We start from the raw sequence: 24,848 nt of genomic DNA, 5'->3' as shown, positions 1-24,848 counted from the left end.
TTCACTAAATGATGGCTATTAAGTTTTAGTCTTCCTATTTTTTCAGGCAGCTGCTGATTTGGCAGTGTGGTATGTTGTTCTGCTGATTTGGCATAGTGGTATGTTGTTCTGACTGTAGTGCATAGAGTCCTGGGTTCAGAACCTGCCAGTGAAATGCATGATGGTAACACAACATTTTATGCTAGTAACTTTACAAAATGATACAAGCAATGTTTAAAATGTGTCCCTGGTTTTTGACCTTTTGTCCCCCCCCCCCAAAAAAAAATATTAAATTGAAAATAAGTGCGGGACGCTGTGCAAGATGCCTATGGCTTACACTACTGACATTCTATTTATAGTGTGTGTGGAAGCAGACTTTTATGATGGAAAAGTTCTGAATTGGGCAGTTTTGTCATTATTGGTTCATGTGTTTTGTTTCATTGCCTACAGTACAGATTACTGGTAAAATGTTCAAACAATAAATTTAAAATGCGCTCTAACATGTGTGTTGTATTATACAAGGAATATAATTTAATAAAGTCAGGAAGGTGTATAAAGAAAAGAACACATGTATGTTGTTTTGTGTGCAAGGGCCAATGATTTGAAAACAGCCCAAAGGTAATCTTTATCCACTACTGGCCAGATGCATTTTCTTTGGATGTGGTGTGGGTTTCAATGCTGTTTCAATGAATGTGAGTTTCAAGGGCAAAGAAGTTTTAATGTCAAGCCTATTTTCATTGTGAGACAGTATTGCTTTGTTTACCAGATGTCTTTTAGTGTTTCTGCATTGTTGTGCTGTAAAATGTAAAAATTAAAATCCAAATCATTGTAGAAGTAAAGCAGTATGCATACATTAGTGTTTATGGTAAATGGGGTGAAATAGCCAGGTAACGGGACATTGGAATGGTTGCAGGGGGACTCTGGTGCCATGTTTTGGTTGTCTGTTCTTCAGTTTGCATTTGAAAGTTGGTATCCCATAATTCCATTAGAGTGGGTGGGGTTACGTAATTATGTATGCAAATTAGATGTTAATCAGCGTACAGATTTGTACCTATTTTTCATGAGCCTTGTCCAGATTTTTGATGTTTCCAAGTTGAGAGGTATGTGTGAATGTACCTCAATTGGATGGGCAGTGTGGAACACAGGCCAGTTGTAACAGCTTAGTAATTATTGTTCAGTCTGTACCTACTTCTCCAGAAGTTTTCTGGCTTGAATTAAAAGGTTGCTTTCAAACAGTGTAAACAACATGGTGATACTTGGAAGTGCCTAGGGCCCAAGGGGTGCACTTGCACCCCTGAATCGGCTGAGCATTTCAAACAGTTTTTTGTGGTTGAGCATTTCAAACAGTGTTATTTTTTGTGCGTTCTTCTTTAAGAAGATCGTGGGTAGGTGTGCTGACATCATCGCGGGAACTAGATTAGATGGGCTGACATCATCACAGATATTTGAGCGGCTATGCGAAAGCGTAGACAGGATATTTGAGCGGGAACGGATGATTGATTATGCAGGAACGGAAGATGGGACCCGTTCAGGTCAGACGGATTATGCAGCCAGGAACGAAAGATGGGACCCGTTCAGGTAGTGTGTGTGTGTGTGTGTGTGTGTGTAAAATGCCCCAGGTGTACATGGTGGTGGGTAGAGAATAAGGCTTGAACCCTGTACCTTGGGCCCAAGTGGCAAGAGCCTGAATTCCCTACCCACCACCATTTGTAAAAATATTTCAGGATTTTCCCTCATACCTTTTCTGTTCCTCATAAAATCTGTGGTTTCTGCATTTGTGTCCTTGTTGCCTGACAGCTAACTGTCTGGAGTGTTTCTCCCTGGGCCTCTGCTAAAAAAATTAGCTTTTTTGTTTTCAAAGTCAGACTTTCCTGGTTAATAATGTAAATGGACACATTTCAATATTGGACTTCTTTTCTTCAGAAAGTGTATGGTAACAAAAGCAAGCTTTTATTCTAGCAATTTTCTAAGTGTACAAGATGGATATTTGAAATGTATCCCTGTGTTTGGGACTGTATTCCCCCCATTATTGGCTTCATCCAGGTTTTGTGCTAGGGTTGAGAGTTATGGTAAGAATTGAATTCACTGAATATGTTTGGGGGCTGTATTCACCCAGTATTGACTTTGTTCAGGTATTTATTGGCTTCATCCAGGTTTTTTGCTAATGTTGAGAGCTATGGTAAGAACTGATTTCACTGAAAATGTTCGGGGGCTATATTCTCTCATTACTGGCTTTGTCCGGGTGTTATTTGCTAAGAGGTTGAGAGCTATAGTGAGAACTGAATTCACTGAATGTTTGGTAGTCACCCATTATTGGCTTTGTTCAGGTCTTTTGTGCTAAGAGGTTGACAGCTGTGCTATGGTGAGAACTGAATTCACTAAATGGTAAAGTTTCAGTCTTCCTCTTTCACAAAACAGCTGATTTGGCGTAGTGGTATGTTGCTTTGACTTTTGCATGGGGTCCCCTGGGTTCAAGTCGTGGCAGTGAAATGTATGGTGGTAATGCAGCATTTTATTCTAGCAACTTTCAAACATTATACAAGCAATGTTTAAAATGTGTCCCTGTTGTTTGGCCTTTTGCCCCCAATAAATTTTTTTCCAGATTTCTTGTGCTGCAAAGTTCAGAGATACAGCTGAGTGTCGAGTAGATTTTACAAGGAGCTGAGAGCTGCAGGGAGCAAAAGTTTAGTGCTGATTATGTTTAGTCTGCTTACATTAATAGCACAACAGATAGTGTACTTGCTTTAGATGCTGAAGGCTGTGGGTTCTACTCCCAGTAGGTAAATGCATTGCTGATGCTGTATTGTGTTGTAAAGGTGGATGCTGCAGTCCTTTTGGCAAAGATACCTAGTAACTATGAACCTGTTAACAGTTTGCTATCCATTCTCTATTGGTATTACTAGCTTTTCATTTTACTGCATGCAACAAAGGCAATTTATTCTTCAAGGGTAACGGGCACTTTATTTGTAGATTAAACAATGACATATAAAGTGTTTGCTAGCAGCAACCTCTATTAGTTACAAATTTCTTCAATGTGGATTTTACTACAGAGATTGTGTATTTTTACTGATACTGGTGGACTTGAGTAGACTTTATGATGGAAATGTTCTGAATTGGGCAATTTTGTCATTGGTGGATGCTTTTGTTTCTTTGTTTACTGGAAAAATTTTCAAAACAATAAATTTAAAATGCCCTTTAACAACTGTATTGTACAAGGAATATAATGTAATATAATGTAATACAGTCAGGAAGGTGTATCAAAGAGCATGTGTATGTTATGTTCGAGGGGCCTATGATTTTGAAGACAGCCCAGAGTTAATATTTAAATGTATTTTCTCTGAAAGTGGGTTTCGGTGCTGTTTCAATGCATGTGAGTTTTAAGGGCAGAGAAGTATTAATGTTAGTCTATTTTCATTGAGACTGCATTGCTTTAACAGATATGTATTAGGGTTTGTGCTGTAAAATGCAAAATAACTTTCAAATGAAATCCTAAATCATCGCAGAAGTAAAGCAGTATGCACATTAGTGTTTATGGTAAATGGGGCAAAATAACCAAGGAATGGGACATTGGAATGGCTGCAGGGGGGGAGGCTCCATTTGACCATGATTTTGTGAGGGGGGGTAGCAAACTCAGACACAACCCGTAGAACTATACCTCTCAGTTGTCCATATCTTTGCAGAATTAATAGATATTTGCTGCTTATTTTTGGTTTGTTTCTCAAAATTTGTGGTTTTCTAGCAAATCATTTAAGAATGAAGCCATTAAATGACAGACATTGAGTTTCAGATGTCATAACCTTCAGAAAAATGCATGCTAATGCAAGACTGTCTAACTTTATACAAGAGCAATTTTTAGTAGTGTTTCTGTTCCCCAATATATTTGGCCTTGTTCATATTTCCTGCATTAAGAGGTTGAGAGGTATGTGCAAATCACTTTGTAGATTAGGAATATCCAAACATTTCAATTGTCCCCAATTCTGGCTCAAAATGTTGCTCTCCCCTAATATGCCTCCTCAAATGGCAATTTTGGAAGAAAATGTGGAGGGTTTACAATTATAACTGTAATGATCAGTTGTAGATTACCTTTATTTCAGAAATGCATGTGGATGCTCTTATTTTGTTAGCTGCTTCAAGTTAACTGTTAATATTAAAAGGTGTCCCTTTTGACAGGTATTTTGCATCACATTTTGGTCTGTTTTTCATAAAATTGTGGTTTCTGGCAAATTAGTGGCAAGTCATTAAAGATTGAAGTTAGAAAATAATGGCAGACATTTGAGTTTCAGATTTTATACCCTTCAGAAAATTTGTACTAATGCAAGATCTACTTGTTCTATTAAGTTAATAAGAGCAATATTTAAAAATTGGCCTTATTTTTGGGCCTGTGTCCCACTTCTAGTTCTATGTATGGCTTTGTCCAGATTTCTTGCTCTGAAGTTGAGAGGTAGGAGTGTCAGAGCCTTCAAATTATGGTACTTATTGCACCCCAGCCCCATTGTAGTGGCTCGGATGTGTCCAAGGAAGGGAAGAAGGAGTTTTGGAGTATGGGCAGAGTATTCCCCATCCAAGGTAGATCACAAATATGACCGTGGCTTTTCATCTGTCCTTGATTTTGCAAAATGTTCTGGTTTTCTATCGGATTTTTATACTGTTGATTTATGCTTCTTATTATTCAGGAACTGCATGCTATCACAGTGTCCTGTTGCTCTGTTTAAGTAGCCATGGTTTAATGAACATCAGGTAAGCTTGTCGGAGATTGTAAGATGCAAGTAAGCTTTAGTAAGCATATTGTTAAAGAATTGCTAGCATTGAAAGCCTTTTCGTTGCCATGCAGAGAATATTTACATAGCTAGATAATGTATAAGCCTTGGGTATTGAAATGCATATGACAGTATTTGTAATAAAAGGACAGGATTACAGTATTTTCAGAAGCTCATTACATTTTATTGGAGACCAGTGTCTTATAGCAGTGTCTGTGTGTTAGTACACTTGTAGTTGGGTGGCTTTAATGGTATATGGTAAATAAGAATTGCTACCTTACTTAAAAGCCAAGCCCTGCAACAACTAGCTCCACAATGAAGTCAAAACACAATAGCTCTGGTGGGTAAATGTACTCTGTAGTAATCAAAAAAAGGCAAATGTTTGAAATGACTACAGCTTATGTGCAAACACAATAGGTAGTGATGAAACAATGATCTGCTAAAAATGCTTTAATGCTCCACATTGCTGAGCTGCAATCACTAGCTACCAGGATTTCACCCACTTCAGATCAAGCACGGTGCCTTTCAGTGCATCCTTCCCAGAACTAATTCAAGTCTGACCAGAATTATTTGGTGTGTGTATAAGAGGGAGGTAGCATACCCCTCAGCTGTCCAGATTTTTGCCCCATATTCCTCTTAAAAAGGATTGAAGTTGCTAAATAATGAGACATTTCAGTTTTAGATGTCATGTCATTTAGAAAAATGCATACTAACACAAATCCTGTTACTCTTGCAATTTTCTGAGAGCCATATTTATAATTTGTCCCTATTTTAGGCTTTGTCAAGATTTCTTGCACTAAGGGTGAAGCCTTGAGGGGTGTGGTATCTTTGTAAGAGAGAGAGAGAAAGTGAAATGCCCAAGTTAGAGTTAGCAGGTGGAATTTTCAAGTGCATTTTCAAGGAACTGTGAGTTTTAAGGGAAGCAAAGTTCACTGCTGCTCATGCCAAGTCTATTTACAATGTGCAACCATTTTGTTTAGCAAATGGTATCTGTATTGTGGTATAAAGTTTTAAAGCTATGTTAGTAGCACCACAAGTAGAATACTTGCATCTTAATGTAAAGGCTTGAGGTTCTATTCCTACAGCATATACATTTGTATGCTGCAGTCCTCAGGATGTCCTCCTTTGGATGAGATGCCTAACTATGAACCTGTTTTTCAGCTTGGCATCCATTTTCTATTGCAATATACCAGCTTACCATTTTTTTAATTTAACATAGGCAATTTATTCTTTGACGGCAGCAGGCACTGAATTTGTAGAAACACTGAAATATACAAGTGTTGCTGTATAATACAAGGGATATAATTCAATTATATATTATAATTAATACAATCAGGTAAATCAAATAACTTTTGCATGGCCCTAACGAGCCTATTGCTTGAAAACAGTTCAAAGGTAAATAACCTGCCACTGGCCAGATGCATTTTCTTTGAATGTGGGTTTCAATGCCGTTTCATTGAATGTGAGTTTCAAAAGTAGAGAAGCTGTAATGCCAAGTCTGTTTTCATTGCAAGACTATTGCTTTGTTTAGGTTTAGTAAATGTCTCAGTGTTTGGGCTATAATGTTTGAAATAAAAGTTGTAAATTTAAATCCAACTGCCTGTAATCATTGTAGAACTAAAGCATAACACAGTATGCACACAGATTTGAATAGTGTCTACAGTAAATGGGGAGAAATAGCCAAGTAATGGGACACTGGAATGGCTGTGTGGGCGGGGCTTGGGTGGGTGGACTTGGGCGGGGCTGTGTTGGCAGGGGGCGGGGTGAGCTATGTGGGTGGGGCTCTGGGTTTGCACCCCCCTGCAAAAAATCCTGCGGGCTCCCTTGCTAGGGCCCCAACTTGACAATTGCCTGGGGGACCCCAAATTTCAAACAGTGGCCCTGTAGTCAGTAATAACATCATTAGAATGTGCTGTTTTTTTAACAGAATAAAACTTTTTAAGTTTGCGTTTGTTAACACCCCATCCATTACTTTTGCCTTGTCCAAAATTCTTGAGACAAGAACTCGAAAGGTAGTTTGCCATCTTTCAAACATTGCTACATTTAAAAATGTACACTTTAATAAACCTCATGTGTCACTGTCTGTGATAATTAAGTATTAATTATTACAGATAGTGATAATTAATTATTAACCTATTCCCACACCTTATCTTTACCGGATGCGTGATGAAAATTATATCAAGTTTGGTATTTTGAATGCGGGAGAAGGGCTAGTAATACTACGGCACCCCGTACTTAATCCAGAAAAAACTCTAACACGGTGTATTAGGCGTTATCCGTTTTTGTACTGATAATACCACCAATGTTCAGAATAACACCTAAAAAAGTCAAGCATTGTGGGTACGTCAGTCGGCACCCTAGTAATCTGACGACGGGACGTAAGGAAGTGATGCTGTTTATTTCAAACACACGTGTCTGAAGTAGCCTAGGTCCGAATTTAATATATCTACTGTTTAGAATGAGAAATGAAGACGGGAAGAAGAACGATGATTACGTGGATAGTTTACTCCATGCATTCCACGTTCAATTTTTTGCTATGAATCGCCAAAGTGTCATGCCGTGGGAAGTAAGTTATTCATTGTTGGTGATCTAATTGATAACACATTCAGAAACATTGCACAACAGCAAGCCCAAGTTGAGTACCGTTTGGACGTTCAAGCTGTAATTGGTCAGGTTGAATGACATATCGCCTTGCGATGACGTCATTAAAGTGTATTTCTTCACTGACTAGTAGTATTTCCAATTGTGGCTCATATTTTGCGTTGTGTTTCCCTCTCCTGTAATTGAATATCTTTTTTGGAGAAAATGTGGTGGCATGCAGTCAGTAAATAATAACCCTGTCTGCTACAGACTTTGCACTTTTTTATTTATACCTTTCAAATGCCCTTGATTTTGCCTCCGATGTTAAATTTGTCCCTCTTAATCCCTTATAAGCATATGTCTCAACTGCTTAGCACGTAAAATATGAACGAAGCTAAAATAACTGGGGAAAAGCCCCAACATAGGGACACATTTAAAAAAAATACTCTTATAAACTTGTAACGTTGCTGGAATGAAATATGTTGTGTTTTAGGCTGCATTTTCTATAGGGTGTGAAGTCTGAAACTTAAATGTTTGTCATTTAGTGACTTCATTTCTCAATGATTGCCAGGAAACCACAAACGTTTTGAGGAACAGACCAAAAATATGTGCAATAATCTGGATAATTGGAAGTTATGCTTCAAAAAACTGGTGACTTTTGGAAAAAAAGGTGGCAATTTAGCTCAATAGATAATGACAAAAATAGTTATAGACTTATTTTATTTCAGAAAATGTATCAGCGTATACAAATTCACACCCTGTTATTCTAACAGTACCTCAAGTTAATAGTACTAATATTTTAAAAGAAGTGTCCCTGATTCTGTTGAGATCTATGCATACCTTTCTACTGCCCTGATTTTTGTAGAGCATCCCTTATTTTTGCCTTATGTTTTTGAATTTCTGGTAAATCGCCGAGGACACAGTAAGTTAGTAATGCCAGACATTAGAGTTTCATAATTGTTATTGTTTAGAAATTAAATGTTGATGCAAAATGTTTTGTTCTGTTGAAATTAAGTGAATTATAGTAATATTTAACAAAAATGCCCCTGATTTGGGGTCTTTAACTCAAATTCTGAGTAAAGAAGTGTTATGCTACTGCCCCTACTTTGTAGGGGTGTCCCCAATTTTACCTCAGATTTTGCTTTGTCTTTCCTACCTGAAGTTTTTTTTTTCTTTTTTTGAAAAAAAAATGTCATGGTTTACAGCCAATAAATTAATCCTTAGCATTAAAAAACTTTTATTTGGTTCAGAAAACGCATGCTAGTTCACATCCTCTGCTTCTATTACCTTTCTAAGTTAATAGTATCTATTGAAAAAGTGTCCCTAATTTGAATCTTTTTCCCTAATTTGAATCCCTTTCCCTAATTATTGTGTGCTTTGTCCCTAATTCTTGGAGTAAAAGCGTGAGAGTCGAAGTTTTAATGACACTGCAATCTACAGCCACCCAGCTACAAAATACACTGGTGATGTATGTAGTTAATTAATTAGATTCATAGGCAAGTACTAGGCTAGCTGCCCTTGAGGGCCATTTTAAGCCAAGCCAGTTTCCCTTTTTGGACTCAAACTAACCTATCCCATTTCGTTAGAGTCTGGCCTTACTCATCCCATGCTTGATAATTATATATTGTCTCTAATGAGAGTAACTGGGATTATACCATCCATAATTTGAGGGGGACCCATGCATGGGATAAAGCATTTAGGAACTGCCTTTGTCCATTAGTAGTACAAGGGGCAGCCCTGTGGTAAATTTTCTGTTTCCCATCTATAAATCCAAGTTGCACTTGAATATGGACAGAGACGAACTTTGTTTTATGTGGATGGGCAGTCTGTTCTAGAGCAGTGGTATTCTGTGCAGGATATACTGCCCCTCCAAACTATTTTATTGATGTTGCAGAAGAGGTTTAGATCCCTAGACTGAGTATTTCTGATGCCATTTACTTGCCGATGTGCAATAAATTTATCAGTATTGGGTCAGGGGATAACTTATATTCCAGTCTCAGGTCACCTTTTAGCAGTTTGTAAGATACCGAGTATAGTGACAGGGCTCCTTGTAGGATATGTTGTTTAGGCCTTGTATCTTTTTACTAAGGTTTCTCTGTGGGTGTCCCAGTTGTTGAGTTTGTCTGGAGAGATGTATGCCAAAAGAGGCGTTATATTTAATAATTGACCTAATGAGGGTTGAGCAAAGGGGGGTAATGACCTTCCTAGATCTAGGCACAGTCCCTTTGTTTCTAAGCAGTGCAGTATAGAAGGACTTTCTTACAACAGTGGACACATGTTGGTTAAAAGTTAGGTCACTGTCCATGCAAGTTCCCAAATCCCAAAGAACTAGGTCATCTCTTAGGGGCGTATTGTCAATGTGGTAGTTTTACAGGGTAAGTGACTTCCCAAAAGATACAGTAATACATTTTTTGTCACTCAGTTTCAGTCCATGATTTTAGCACAAGTTATTTGTTTAGGACACACTTTCCTGCAGGACTGCAGTCATTTGGGGATTCAATGACTGCTCCTAGCTTGCAGTCATCTGCATACTTAGTCAGCCAGAGCCCTTTGGTATTAGCTTTTACTTCAGAAAAGTAGATGCTAAGCAGGAGAGGTCCCAGCTCAAACCCCTGAGGGATTCCACTGGTGACTGGTCTTTTTGTGGAGGTAACTTCTGTTTTGATTATGTGCATCGTTTCTGTAAGCCAGTTGAAAATCTAGTGAGTGGCATAGGGGTTTATTCCCAGTTTTAGCTTTTCTACTATGACTGAGTGGGGAAGTGTGTCAAAAGCTTTGTCCAGGCTGAAGTATGTGGTGTGCACCATTTCACCTTCATCCATTGCTTTAGTGACCTTTTCAAAGAAATCCACCTGGATGAGTAAGCATGACCTGCCTTTGACAAATCCAAACTGAAACATGTCCAGTGTTTGAAGGTTCTGTATCTCCTGACTGATCGATTAGTTCCATGATAAGTCTCTCCACGGCTTTGCATATGAGGCTGGTCAGACTTGTGGGTCTGTAACTGCCAGGGTCTGTGAAAGGGCCTTCTTTATGTAGGGGAATGACTGTTTTTTATTCACTTGGTACAAAACCTGTATGTAGGTAGGGGAATGACTGTTTTTTATTCACTTGGTACAAAACCTGTATGTAGGCTGAGGTTGAAATAATTAAAGATTAAGTGCAGATTTTTGTTTTATAGTTTCTTTTTGCAGTAAGTATGATCTCATCATGCAATGTGGGCTTTCTGATTCTAAACTGTGTAGTTTTTACATTAGTTTCTTCACTGGAATTATATTTACTAAACTTAAAACTTGTGTTTGCATTTACAGTATGCTGAGCAGCTGTCCAAGTACTTCCTGATTCTAAGTCATACATGTACTACGGCACAGTTAGTCATTCAGTCAGGCAACTGGACAATAAATCAGTAAATAACTGACTCTTTTCAGCCTCAGCCTGGGCACAATGGTACAAGACAGAAACAGAAAACTGTAATAGACTAAAAATGCACAGAGTTGTACATAGTAAGGTAACAGAGTTGGGAGAATACATTTGTATGTTATTTACAATTATAAATGCAAGTGATACTGTTTACAATATGCACTATTTTGGTAGGTATTCAATTAGTGGTGAAACTATGTGACTGCAGTCTGAGCCATAAGGACTAACCATTGTCATGATAGCAAGGGCATTTGCTGTCCTTAAACAGTTATTCTTTTAGTTTGTTTCTAAATAATTGAAGTGTCTGCTGCTGTCTCACTTCTGCAGGTAGCCGATCCAAACTGTTGGGCCCAGCTTAAAGATAGCTCATATCTGGCAGACATACAATATGGAAAGGGATAAGGTTGGATATTAGTAAAGTGTGTGGTGCTTGGCATACAGTGTAATATCATAGATATAATACTGTAATAATAGTTATTTGCCAGCGTATGATCACTTTTAGGAAGAAAACTAAGGGTATGTGAATGACTGCGATGATAGCCTACAGTAGGGTTACCATCATTTACTGTGGCAAAAAAATTGACTAAGTCCACATTTTTTACAACAGCCCTCTCTCCACTCTCCTCTGTGACCATTTTTAGAAAAAAAAAATGACCATGTCAGTGGGAGGCAGATTGATGTAATCTTTTTTCATTTTTTTTTCCAGGCTTAGACTTGACCACATGACTTTAGTGATGCTTTTCTTTAAAAAAAAGTCAGTCTGGGCTGTTTTCACAAATGCCATCATTCTTTTTTTGCTAATAAACAAAGTACCAGAGTGTGTGTAATGTTTTCTGAATAGTCTGGAAAAATAAAAAACAATATGTGGCAGCCCTAGTTTGCAGTAAAGTATGTTTGTGTGCATTATACATAGATTGGATTAGTGCTGGAATGAAAACTAATGGACCTCTCAGCAGGACTGCAAAAGAGACTACATACAAAAAGCAGTACTTGGCAGGGAGCCAGACTGCCTGCAGTTCTGTGTTCCACATGCAGATGAAGCTGTACTGCAGCTTTCAGAATGTGGTGGAGGTAGTGCCTTTGTTTGCAGATACGAGCTTAGTGTAGTGTAGTGAGGACCATCACCCAAAATCCCTTTAGGGATGACTTGACAGTAGCCTGTTTTCAAAAATAAATTTAATTCCCTGTTTGGGCTAGTGGCCCTGCAATCCCATCCTTCATATTGTATGCAGAGATTGCAAGTAAGATGGCCAAGCCACCCTATAGATAGAGGTCTTGTGCTGGATAGCGTAATGACCATACAGCTCCACTAGCATGTCAGACCCAGTTCTCTGCAGCCTCACTGAGTTCTTGGGTTAAGTTTGGACTGTGATCAGACTATGAGATTCATTAAAGTAAAATGTAGAATCTCAGTACCTCCTCCTGGCATAACAGAACAATTTTCAATTCAATACCTCAGGGTATAAAACTGCACAAGCTGTTTTCCTTTTTGTGATAGCACAAAAAGGTGCGAGTATGTGTCACAGAATGATAAATTATTTGGGCAGCTGTACAGCATACAGTAAATACAAATATAAATGTATTAAACTTGACAGATGCCAGTAAACTGTTTTAACTAAAATAAAACTACATATTTAGAATAGAAAGAAAACTTTGAGAGCAGAATTACAGCAAATTGTAGTAGCAAAAAAAAAAAAAAATAATAAACTTTGCAAATAATCTTTAAGCACATATTTGCACTTGGCGTGTATATTTTTAATGCTGTTGCAATCTGTAAATGCCCTACCAGTTAGTAAACTGATTTTGCCATTAGTCTGCAGATACATGTGTAGGGGAGGGCCTCTCACCTCAATTACCTCCTTTACAGGTATTATTATAACTTCAGTTAGTCTTGATTAAACATGTGATGCTTGAAAATGTTTACTTTTCTGTGATGTGATGCAGTGGATTTGCTGAGCCTTCTTTTTTCTAAACAAAAGCATCCCTTGATGGTCTGTATTGTATTATTTTTTTTTTCTTTAATTACATCTGTGGCTCTTTGCTTATTGCTTCTGTCATGTTCAGAATTTGTGATGGCATGAATTTGCATTGGTTTGCTTACGTCCTTGCAGCCACTTAATAGGTTGTTACACATTGTTCTGATTGGTTTTGTATGTTTTTGGTGATTCTGCTGAGTATTGGACCTTGTGGTCCTGCACAAGTTTATACCCTTATATGGGGTTTGAACACAGGATTTAATTGCAAGGTTGTATGATTACAAGATTGTTGGGATCATTTATAGAGTATGGCAAAGACTCAGACAAATTTAAGTTGTTTTCTTTGGCTCGCAAACATCAGAGAGGCGCATTATAGGTTTGCATAACGCATATGCAGTACTGTAAAAAATAAGTATTTCTGAGTATTAAACAGCAACTCAAAATGTTTTGCCTATCCTGAGAAATGCAATGAAAAGGAAGAAAGTGTATTTTGTTGTTGATAATCCAAAGGGACTTTTTGATATTACAAAAATATACGTTTTAAAATATATTTCAATTTTATATCCACTGAAGATAAATTTTAGGAATGTTTTGATCTTTTTGTTAAGTATGATTCTTACTTGCAGCATTTGCTGGCTCACAAAATTATTTGCTTTTAGGTTACATATTTGTACACAGATTTTAGTGGGACATTTAACAATACTTTTACCAAGGGAGAAGAGAATATGCAGTTATTAATTCCCATTTTCAAAAGATGTTATTTTTATAAAAGCTGTTTTGGATGAATCCACGTTTATTGTCACAAAAATGAAACTGGAAACTGTAATAAATTTAATTAAATAAGGTTATAGAAAGGACAAGTTTGTTCATGAATGTGTTTAATAAGACAAGGCGAAGGAGTGAAAAAATAGAAACAAGCATATCTCCAGAACCCTGAGAAAACTAACTATGCACAGAGTATAAAAAAGGTTTCACAGATCTAACTATGCACAGAGTATAAAAAAAGGTTTCACAGATCTAACTATGCACAGAGTATAAAAAAGGTTTCACAGGTCTTCGGGTAGAGTAAAGGCAGACTTGAGTGTTAATGTGATGCAGACAGATGGTTCAAACACTAGGCAAAGTTGAGTTTTATTTCAGACAAATAACCAATGATCAGCAAAAATGGGGGGTTATAGTAATAAAAAATTTTGTTATTTATTCGCTGGAGTTAAAATCTAATCATATAAATCAGAGTAGGCTGCTATGTGGCTGAACTATTTAAGACTGCAGAGTTTTTTTTATGTTGCAGTAAAGGCTAAGTACAAGATTAAGATTATATAAATCACAAGATTCGTCATTTAATTCTTGGCTAACTTGTAAGGCTGATTTAACATGTCAAAATTAAATTTTGATAGTGCATACAACATTCAAATGTAGATATTTTATTTAAGGTTGATGTGTGAAAAAAAGTAAAAATAATGTTTTATGCTTATTTAACAATTTATATAAAATAACATGATTTTGTCATTAAATTTCAATACAGGTGAATGTATGGGTAGACCTATAAAAACCTACACTCATGTAGAGGGTGGTAACCTACGAAAAAAAGAATCAGTTGTGTTACCCAGTGTAGCCAATATATTTTGTCATGCACATATGTGGATTTTCACAAAAAGTCCTATTTTTTCTGAAATGACAAGACTCTAGATAGGATTGCATTCTAAAAGAAAATTTTATAATCATATTTTTATACACACGTTTTATAATTTTCAAATCTTTTTCAGAGAGAATGTAAACAAAATAAGAATAATTAAGGACAATGAGAAAAAGCTAATACAGACTGTTATATTTGTGTACCTGGGGATTGTTACTTAGAAAGTGTGAGAGACTTTTAGTGGTTATATTTTTTATTGTATAGTAACATTGAACTAAAGAGTAACTCGTTTATTAAAACAGACTTCATGACTTTATACATTAGTTGAATAATCCATAAAGCAGAACAAGATCTTGTTCGAATTCTACCAACAGGAAACACAGCTATTTCATAGGACAGTTTAATTTGTTTAGTTAAAAAAAGCATTACCAGAGAACTTTCACAATATGCACAGTATGCGTATATGATCAAACAGTTTTTACAGTACAGCATCACACCTGACACTGTTCAGGCACCAGCTTAAAAAGTAAAGTGACATGTTTATTGCGACATGTTGGTCAGGATGAGTTACGTATGACTACTTGAGAAAACAAGTAGCAAAGGTTACTTAATATAGTCCAAGATATGACAAACCAAGCTTTAAACATATACTTTTTAATGATCGGTGGTCATAAAATATAAAACATGACAAAATACTAAAAGAGTATTACAGATTTTACTGAGAGAAATGACTAACAAAAGACTTGATTTTAATGCATGTCATATCAAACTGAGGGAAATTGCATGCTGTAAATGGGTTTATAAATGTGCAGCCAGAACAGTAAAAATAGAAGTGTACCAGTGACTACAATAAAACAGCAAGTTCATGGAGGTTAAATCTGAGCCTTTTGAAAAGGAAGTTAAACATGTATATATTCTATTTTTTTTCTATTTCTGTTCTACTAAAAGTTGCACATGTTTGAGCAGCCTTGGGCTCATTTGCTCAGAGCAAAGCACACTGCTACTGATTAAGACTGTTCTACACCTGATTTAACTTGGGATTAGTACTTTCAAATTTCTTTTTAAGTTACAGAAATGGCTCTGCATTTATTTTTGGCATTTATTGTGATCGGAGTCAGAATTCCCTTGCTTGAAGCTCTAATTATATTAGAGGAAGAACTAAGCCATTTCCACGCCTCTGATTGCTTTTAAACCTTGAATTGTGCTGTATTGCTATTGGTCAGTGAGCTCACCTGATTTTTTTTTCCTATTATAAGTTGTTCACATTTATGTGGCCATGTGCTCATTCGCTCATAGCTAAGCAACACACTGATTAAGACTGTTCTGTACATGATTTCACTTACTAGCAACCTAGAGACCCCTATGATAAGTACTTTTGTATTTCGTACTACACTGATTATTATGTACCTGTCTAAAATCTAATCACAGCTGTAACAGCCATGCTGCTTCCTCACTTAAAAAAATCAAGGGCTTAAATTATAAATCCTTGCATATTATCTCAAAGCCTAGTCTCTCTCTTCTTAGTATCATACAGACTACATAGAGGTGAACCCCTGCCTTGCTGATAGAGCCTCAGCAGATCCTGTTCTGTCAGACCTACTTCACATTTGGAAGTCCAGTGGTATCAGAAACACCCACTCAAGAGACCTGAATCTCTTTTGCAAGATTAGCAGGACATGCTAGAGGGATAGGTATGTATCACAGAGAAACCGCTTGTATGGAACTGTCTTAATTACTCAACATTTTCTCAGCCTATCTTTGAAGATTTATATTGTGTGTGTGTGTGTGTGTGTGTGGTACTCAAATCAGCAGCAGCCATCATTGCGAGCGCATAGTAAGATTCCAAGCGCTCATTACAACTGTTGCCCCAATAATGGAAAAGTACCGATATGTGTATGTTTCTATATGTATAGACACATGTATATAATGCACATATGGATTTGTACATATGTGCGTGTATATATACACACACACACACACATACACATATATATGTAATGTATTTTACATGTATGCACACAGACACCCAATGACTGAGCACTGCTTTGGAGAAGGCTGCTTACCCTGAATACAGAAAATTAGCCGTGAAAAGTTAAAAATTGATGACTGAGATATGTGAGGCCTCTGAAACTGCAAACATAAAAAGCATCTGTAGTGCCCGTGAAATAACAGTATGCAAAAGAAGAGAACTTTAAGGCTTATTAAATAAAAGAATCTAATTTAAATGTGAGCTTTCATAATTGGTTGGCACTCTACCAAAATTGTAATGAAAGCTGAAAGCCTAAATTAGTTATTATTTTGCTTTCTTTAATACCTAATCTATATCTGGGACTGTCACCTACACAGAATTTTGCATGCAGAGGCACCATATAGGGTCATTTGAGCTGAAGATAATGTTGCATACCCTGATATTACAGGAAACAAAATGTTTTCAGCTTTATATTATATATTGCATTGAACTATTGCAAGTGTATCACTCAACAAAGAAGCATCAAAGATTGTACTCTGCAGTGGCAGCTGTCAGTATTGCAACGACTAAAACTGGGAGTCCTCATAACTTCAAAAGTTGATTTTTTTTAATTTTTTTTTCAGGGAGGAGTTGCAACCAGTCTGCTCACTTTATGGGGACTTCATACCCTGTCTCTCCATATGTACTGTCTCTATTATAGCTGCAGTTAAGAATAAGGGCAAAACACTTAGAAAATTCTGGCATTCAATTATACAAAGCCTCCTAATTTTAGTCTTCTTGTTTCAACTGCACAGAATTGGGGGGGGGGGGTGCATTCCACAGACAAGGACCAGTGGTTTCTTTTCCTCTGCAGCTTTCTCAGGGAGACCCAATACAGCACTCATCCTTCATTTTAATAATGTTAAAATATTTTGTTTTACTTAAATCAGTGATGCAGACCCAACTAGACAGGCATTCGATGACAGCAGTACTGAAGATTGGAAGCCGAGTATGTTCTTCTCATGCACTTCAGTATGGACTAGCAGGGGAAAGCACCCTGTTCAGTAGCATGATACAATGTGCTATGCAAGATTTCCACCTAGCTATTACATATGTCTTTAATATCCAGTGTAAACATGCCACCCAGTAACTACTGAAATTATCAGGGACTGGCTACCAGTTTTATTCCTCATTGCAGCTCCTGTAACAGATTAGGTTTATGGAATGGATAGGCTGACCAATGAAAGAGCATTCAACGTCAAATACTTTATATGTTGTGAAAAATGTATACTATTGTAATTGCCACCATATTCTCAGAGAAACTTGTCTGAGATAATACAGCAAGTAGTACAGATTTGGAAACCAATATGTGTATAGCTGCTGGGTAGCAACAAATGTTAAAGGCATTAAATGTACTGAAATTTATATCAGGAAAATAAAAACATATTTTTTATTTTATATGTGTATTTTTATGACAGCCTGTATTTTTGACTGGGTTTTTATTAATAGAAATTTAATTTATGGAGTAATTTATTTTATCAAAGACAATTATAGGTTCATAGGTTCACAGCTTTGTTGTAGGCTAGTGGCCACATGGACCTTTTTAAGTCTAGCCATGCATCCCAAATATATCTAACAAGTTTAGTGGTCTATAGGTTACTTTTAGGGGTATGTATTAGCTAGTGTATGCATCCATTAGAGAAATAGGTGAAGGTCAAGGAAAAAGTTTGCTTTGCATGGATGGTAAGCCAGTTCCAGAGAAAGGGTATTCCATGAGACATGTACCTGTCTCCCAATGTGTCCTTTTAATGTTGCAAGCCTGGATTGGATAGTTCTGATGCTGTTTGTTTTGCGGATATGCAAGAGGTCCATCAGCATAGAATCTAGGAATGTGTTGTATGCCAGACAAATCACCCAGTAGTCTGTAAGAGACAAAGTATAGGGATAGAGCTTTTAGGAGACAAAGTATAGGGATAGAGCTTTGAGACGATCCTCCTAGGGCATGTTACTAATGCACTTTATTCTTTTTGTTTATAGGTTCATAGGTTTATACTAGGCTATCTGCCCTAGGGCATTTATGAGCCTAGCCAGAGTGTGTTTGGCTTTCGCCACCCTTTTAGATTAGTTGACTGTGCCTTTGTATAGTAGGTCACAGAAGAATAGCCCTTTTAAGTTTAGTTTATTGTGCCTCTGTCTAGTAGGCACACAGAAGAGATCCCAGGGGTAAACCTACGATCTCCCTTCCATTCGTCAAGATTTCTCTTGAAGAGGGTCAATGAGGGGCTCTGCCTAACATGGATTGGGATTTTGTTCCAGAGTGAGGGGAGCCTCTGGGATACGAATCTGTCCCTCCAGCATGTCCGATTTATTTCTGTGCTGAGGTTTAGGTCCCTGGAGTGTGTAGCCCTAAGGGATTTGGATTTCCTGAGGTGGAGCATGTCCATTAATTCAGGATTGGGCATGGTTTTATACATCAGGCACAGATCGCCTCTGAGTAGGCGGTAGGCAACTGAGTAGAGCTGGAGTTTCTTTAGCCTAACTGAGTAGGGCTTCTGTTTGAGTCCCTTGATCCTCTTGGTGAGGTACTTTTGGGGTCTTTCCAGTTGCTGCAGATGTCGAGTAAGGTACATCCCAAATGGGGCATTGTATTCAATTATGGGCCTGATAAGTGATGAGTAGAGGGGCACAATGACCTCTCTTGATCTAGATGTGAACCCTTTCGTGATGAGGTGGGCTATATAGAAGGTCTTTCTAACCACTTTGGCAACGTGATTGTCGAAGGAGAGATTGCTATCTACTTGGGTCCCCAAATCCCTAATTACTTCTTCCGTACTTAATGGATTACCACCTATGTGGTAATTTGTGGGCACTTTGTTTTTTCCAAAGGGGATGACTATGCACTTTTTGGCATTTAGTTTTAGGCCATGGCTCTGGCACCAGTTATCTGTCTCTGTGAGACCCCTTTGGAGGATGCTTGTGTCAGTCGGCGAGTCGATTATAGCACCCAGTTTGCAGTCATCTGCGAACTTGGTCAGCCGTAGTCCTCCTGTGTTAGCCTGCACCTCTGAGAAATATATACCGAACAAGAGAGGTCCCAGGACTGAGCCTTGTGGGACACCACTTGTAACTGGTTTAGAGTCAGACATGGCATCTGCAATTCTGACCATGTGGGTTCTATCCCTGAGCCAGTTTGCAATCCATCTTGTGACATAGGGGTTGATATTTAAGCTGATGAGCTTATTTATGATGCCCGAGTGGGGTATTGTGTCGAAGGCTTTTGCGAGGTCCAGGTAGGCTGTGTGGACTACCTTCCCTTCATCTATGGCCTTGGTGGCTGCTTCAAAGAAGTCGACCAGGTTCAAGAGGCAAGATCTACCCTTAACAAAGCCGAACTGGGTAGGATCCAGTGTTTGGAGGTTCCCAATGTCTTTGTTTATGAGTTCCATGATACGCTCCATAGCTTTGCAGACCAGGCTAGTCAGACTTATAATGGGATAGTTCCTGGGGTCCGTTGTGGCACCACCTTTGAGGAGTGGGACCACTGTTGCTGTACGCCATTCCTTGGGTACATATCCTGTAGTAAGGCTGAGACTGAACGGTGATTTTATGTGAGGGTTCAGTTCTTCTTGGAGCTCGTTTAGGACACAGCCTGGGACACTGTCCGGTCCCATTGATGCTGTGTTTTTTACTTTGGAGAGGGCAGCTCTCACCTGTGCCTCTGTGATGTCAGGGAGGCTACACTCTGTTGGGATAGACAATTGCTCTTTTGGGAGAAGTTTGCACTGAACCTGTCTGCCAGGATGTTGGCAATGTCTGTAGGTTCAGAGTATTTTTTGTCGTTTTGCACTAACTCCGAGCATATCTGGGAGTTTCCACCCAGGTTCCTGACATAACTAAAGAATGTCTTGTGATTATCTTTAGCGTCTTGTGCAATTTTTCTTTCGAAGCTGGCCTTAGATGATTTTATGAGGGATCGTAGTTTTTTGCTAGTACTGATCAGAGATGCCTTCCCTTTTTGGGATTTTACTCTATCATGTAGTAGCTTCCTCCTTCTGTTGTATAGCTTATTTATGGCTGGGGTCCACCAGACAGGTCTCCTGCCTTTGGTGGAGTGAGTCTTGGTTTTATTTGGGATAGCACGATCCATGCATTCATGTAGGTGTACATAGAATGCTTTAGTAAAGGATTCTGTGCTTTGGGCCGTATTTTCCACTGGCCCGGGGGTTTTGAAGGATTCCACCTCGGTTTTGAGAAGTGTGAAGTCTGCTTTTGAGAAGTTCTTCACCGTGATTTCATTTGCTGGGGGTGGGGACGAGATATCGATGTCCAGTGAGATTAGTTTATGGTCAGATCTCACCAACAAGGGGTATACCTCTGGTATGGAACATAGATTCCCCATGTTGGTGATGATCAGGTCCAATATGTTTTCCCCTCTTGTGGGAGTGGTGACCAGTTGTTCCCATAGCATTTGAGTTTATAAATTCTAGGAACCGTTGGGCGAAGGTGTTGGGGCTTGAGTAGTGCTCCCAGTCAATGTTTGGGTAGTTGAAGTCACCCAATATAATGGTGTTTGGAGAGACCTTCATATTCTCCAGTGTTCTCAGAAAAGCCGAGTGGGGTTCATGAGTTTGGGAGGGTGGTCTGTAGCAGGCTACAAACTGAAAGGCAGTTTTACCCACTGTTAGTTGCACATGGATGGTCTCCGATGCTTCGTGCAGTACCACTAACCTGGAGGTGTGGGTATCGTTGAATATGGATACTCCCCCTCCTTTTGTGGTTCAGTCCGAGTTTTGGGGCCAAACGCATGGTATGAGGTATAACCTGGTAGTGCTGGGGTGCTCTCTGGAGCCTTGAACCTGGTTTCTCTTACTGCACAGATATCGATATTCTCCATACTGAGAAGAGCCTCGAGTGCGTGCATCTTGAGGTTTAGACTTCTGGCGTTGAGCAGCATTACCCTTAGTTTCTTTTTCCTTGAGTTGTTTATGGAGGTGGGTTTTTCTTTTGGGCCTTGCCTAAAAAAGGCACTATTCGAGGTGGCAAGAGCATTAGCCAGTATTCGAAAGCCCAGGGGTGACAGGTGCAAGCCGTCCCTAGCGAAGCAACGTGGCTTGTTGAGCATGTCATCCCAGGCTGACAGACACTGGATCCCCTTTGAATGACACCAATACTTTAACCAATTGTTAAAATTGATCATTTTGTCTTTGTACCGTGGCATCATTCTTGGTGAGGGTAAGATGTTACTCAAGGTCAGGGTCATACTAGCCTGGGCTACATGATCGGAGAGTTGCTGTATGTCTTTTTTCGTGTAGTCCAGGGAGGTACATCTCAGGTCATTCACACCAGCATGGACAATGACGGAGTCATATTTGTACTTTGGAGTGACCTGAGTGCTTGTGTTGTGTGGCAGATCCTGGCACCTGACAGGCAGCTTACAGTGACCTTCTCCTTGTTCAGCCTGGTGAGTGGGACGTCAGTGTGTCTGACAATAGAGTCACCTATTACAAGTGTATTAGGTGTGTTGTTTAGCCTTAAGGGTTGTGACTGTGTGGCACACTGACTTTGTGATCTATGTGATACGTGGGTATTGTTTTGGGGTAGCAGCTGCTTGGATGTCTGCTTTGGAGGTCTCTGCTGCTTGGGCAGATTTTTATTTAGAGCCTCCAAGTATGTTTTTGTGTGTTTATGTGTTTGATTTGCTTTTGCGATAGGTCTATGTGAGACTGGCTTTGTGGTGTGTGTGGTTACCTTCTCCTCCTGACTGACTGTGCCAGTCCTGGGTTGAGAGAGCTCAGCCTCCAGTTTGGCTATATAGTTGCATCTCTCACATATATTGGAGCTTGTTGGGAGGAGGAGAGGGTGGTCAGTGCACATAAGGCAGTTGTAACATTGCCTCAAGATTCCCAGATTCACCAGCTGTACTGGAGAGTATACCCGAAACTGACCTTTGGACATGTCAGGATAGTATAAAGAACTACTTTTAGACTGATCAGAAAGGACCTATAGGGAGTCAAGTACTTAAAAAGAGTGTAAGAGGGTGTAGTGCTTAAGTTTATTGGTGGTTTACTATAAGATTACTTATCAGAGCAAGTGCAAGGCTTGAAATGAAGATAGAGTGCTTCCTTTGAGATTTAGATCAGTTCTAAGGGAAAAAGTGAAGAGTAGACTTTATGAAGCCGGTAATAGTTTAAACCTGTTTAGGTGGCGCTGCCCGATGCTGCTCTGAGCACAACATCATGCAAACCTGTGCTAAAGCGGGTTTTTAAGCAGGGGACTTGAAAGAGCTAGGAATTAGCCCAAAACGGCCAATAAACAACTTGTTTCTGGGCTGAAACCACTCCTTCAAGGACAGATAGGCTGCTCAAAGCTCCCCACTCCCACTGGTGAACAGAGAAGCTTCCTCCTATCCAAGTAAGGAAATGGGCAACACAGGAACCTTGTATTAAAGTCCGGATTCCAGCAAACCTGAAATCAGGACTATTCTAGTTAGAAAAGGTGGGAAAATAGGACTTTTTTTGTTTTCTTTTCTTTTTTGTGAGGAACCGCTGTGGATGTTCCAGTTGTTGCATGTGTGTGGTCAGGTACATACTGATGGGTCTGATTAGGGCTGAGTACCGTGGAGCTATGACTTCCTTGGACCTAGATGCCATACCCTTGCTTATAAGTTGAGTAATTGCATAAGGGAGTTTAATGGGCCTTTGCTGAGTAATCTTGATGAAACTAGAAATGAGGTTTGTGTGTGTGCCCTCACACATTTTATTACTCTTAAAGCTGCATTCTGGGCAGTATAGAAGTACATATTATCATTATTTTATGTGGCAATTTAATTGACCAAAATAACCTAATGTCATCATAAAACAGCATTTGAACAATATCCCTAGAAACCTAATAAGGTATGATTGTTATAGTCGCTTTTGTTGCAATCCAACTTCAATAACGGCCTTTTAAGTAATTATTAAATAGTAAATCAGAAAGTTGTAACACTATCATGTCCAAAACTGAGACTGACATTTGATGTTTGTAACACATTGGGATACCTCACCACATGAAATGCATATGAAAAAAAAAAAATATGAGAAAAATATACAAGTACTTTGCCATGCTCAAAATGAATCATTTAAATCCAGATCAAAAAGGCACCTGAATTAACTATCCGGAAGTCTTCCTTCTCATTCATTATTTATTGTAAAAATGTTCATCTATGTTTTTAAGTGTGATTTGGTCTATATCTGTAAATAAAAACAAAAATGCTGTGGGATATTGTTTAATGTAGCTGTAAAGAACATTAGTGGATTTCTTGTAGTATAAATCACTTAACTGTTCCCTTATGCTAGTCCTGAAAGTTCTGTATGTTTTCCCATCATAAAATGCCCCGCATGTATGTGTCACTAAGTAAATAACCCACTCAGAACTGCCTGTAAGTCTGTGCCTAATTTTATAACATTTAGTGATGTATTTGGAAGAAAACTTAACAATTTTTCTCCCCATAAACATAAATGCTACAGTACCTGAACCTCTAGTACGGCACTGTTTCCTTAGTAAGTAACGAGGCTCCATGCAGTAATACTGAGAAAAGTGTTAAAAACACAGTTAAAGTTAGTAAAAAGTTAAGTAAAGGGTATTGCATAAAGGGAGTGAATGGATAATCAAATGAATGAAGCAGATGACAGGAGGAGAACAGAATCATCGAATGGAGAAGTATTGTGAGAAGTACAGGTGTAGGATACTGTCACAAGACCAGAGGATTAGAGAGAGGGAGCTCATGAAAAAGCTGAATATGCACACCATTGTCATTCAGGAAATGTTCACCAAAAATGACAAACTACGGTTAAAGACAGAATCAGCAGTGGCAAGACTCAAATGTCTAGAAGAATGAGCAGTAGATGCAGAAGACAGGACAAGAAGGAAAAATATTAAAATAAATGGCATACCAGAGAGGTATGAAGGAATAGACTGTGAGAAAACAGTTAAAGATGAACTGGTAAAATGGACAAGTCTGTATGAAAGGAAGATACAGTTAGAGTGGGCTTATAATAGAACTGCATGGCACCTAGGGCAGCAAGAAGCATTGCAATGCACAAGGCCAGTAATTGTATTATACAAACATATCGGATGTGGGGGAGAATATTAAGAGAGCTGTGAAAGCCAAAGGAAAAAAAAACTCTAAATTGGAAAAGAGAGTATTTGTGGATTTTTACTTTTCATATGAGGTCAAACAGAAACCAAATGCCTTCTTCCCAGTAATTAGGGCCTGCAGGGAATGGGGTTTCAAGTGGAAAATGTTATATCCTGCAAATCTAAGAATTATATACCTAGGGCTTGGTGAAGATGTTCACTGATCCAGTGAAAGCTCTTGAATGTTTAAAGAAACTGCCAAATCAAAGGGCGAGTAGCAGCAGAAAACAGGGATAGGATGGAGTAGAAGAGGTGGCAACAGTGGAGGACATCAATAGAAGAGTCACCCAGGAGATGGGGATACTTCCTGTTATCCCATAAACAACAGAAAGTTATTATTAGGGAAGTGCATACACAGAAGAACCAGAGACAGAGAA

The 24,848-nt window shown here is 38.6% G+C and overlaps 1 protein-coding gene across 1 annotated transcript in view; it reads left to right on the top strand.

Moving 5' to 3' along the window:
- The first annotated feature begins 7,037 nt into the window (after positions 1–7,037).
- LOC122816769 (protein-lysine N-methyltransferase EEF2KMT-like) overlaps positions 7,038–24,848 on the top strand; it is a 404,467-nt gene continuing 386,656 nt past the window's right edge. The window contains exon 1 of the mRNA XM_044089786.1: positions 7,038–7,302. Within this exon, the coding sequence (XP_043945721.1) occupies positions 7,195–7,302 (108 nt within the window). The 5' untranslated portion in view covers positions 7,038–7,194. The remainder of the gene's footprint in view (positions 7,303–24,848) is intronic.

Source organism: Protopterus annectens, chromosome 12.part0, assembly GCF_019279795.1.
Source record: "Protopterus annectens isolate FY-2018-M chromosome 12.part0, PAN1.0, whole genome shotgun sequence".
NCBI classification, from domain to species: Eukaryota; Metazoa; Chordata; order Ceratodontiformes; family Protopteridae; genus Protopterus; species Protopterus annectens.
The sequence above is the reverse complement of the archived record's forward strand: the minus strand, read 5'-3'. Positions and strand labels throughout refer to the sequence as shown.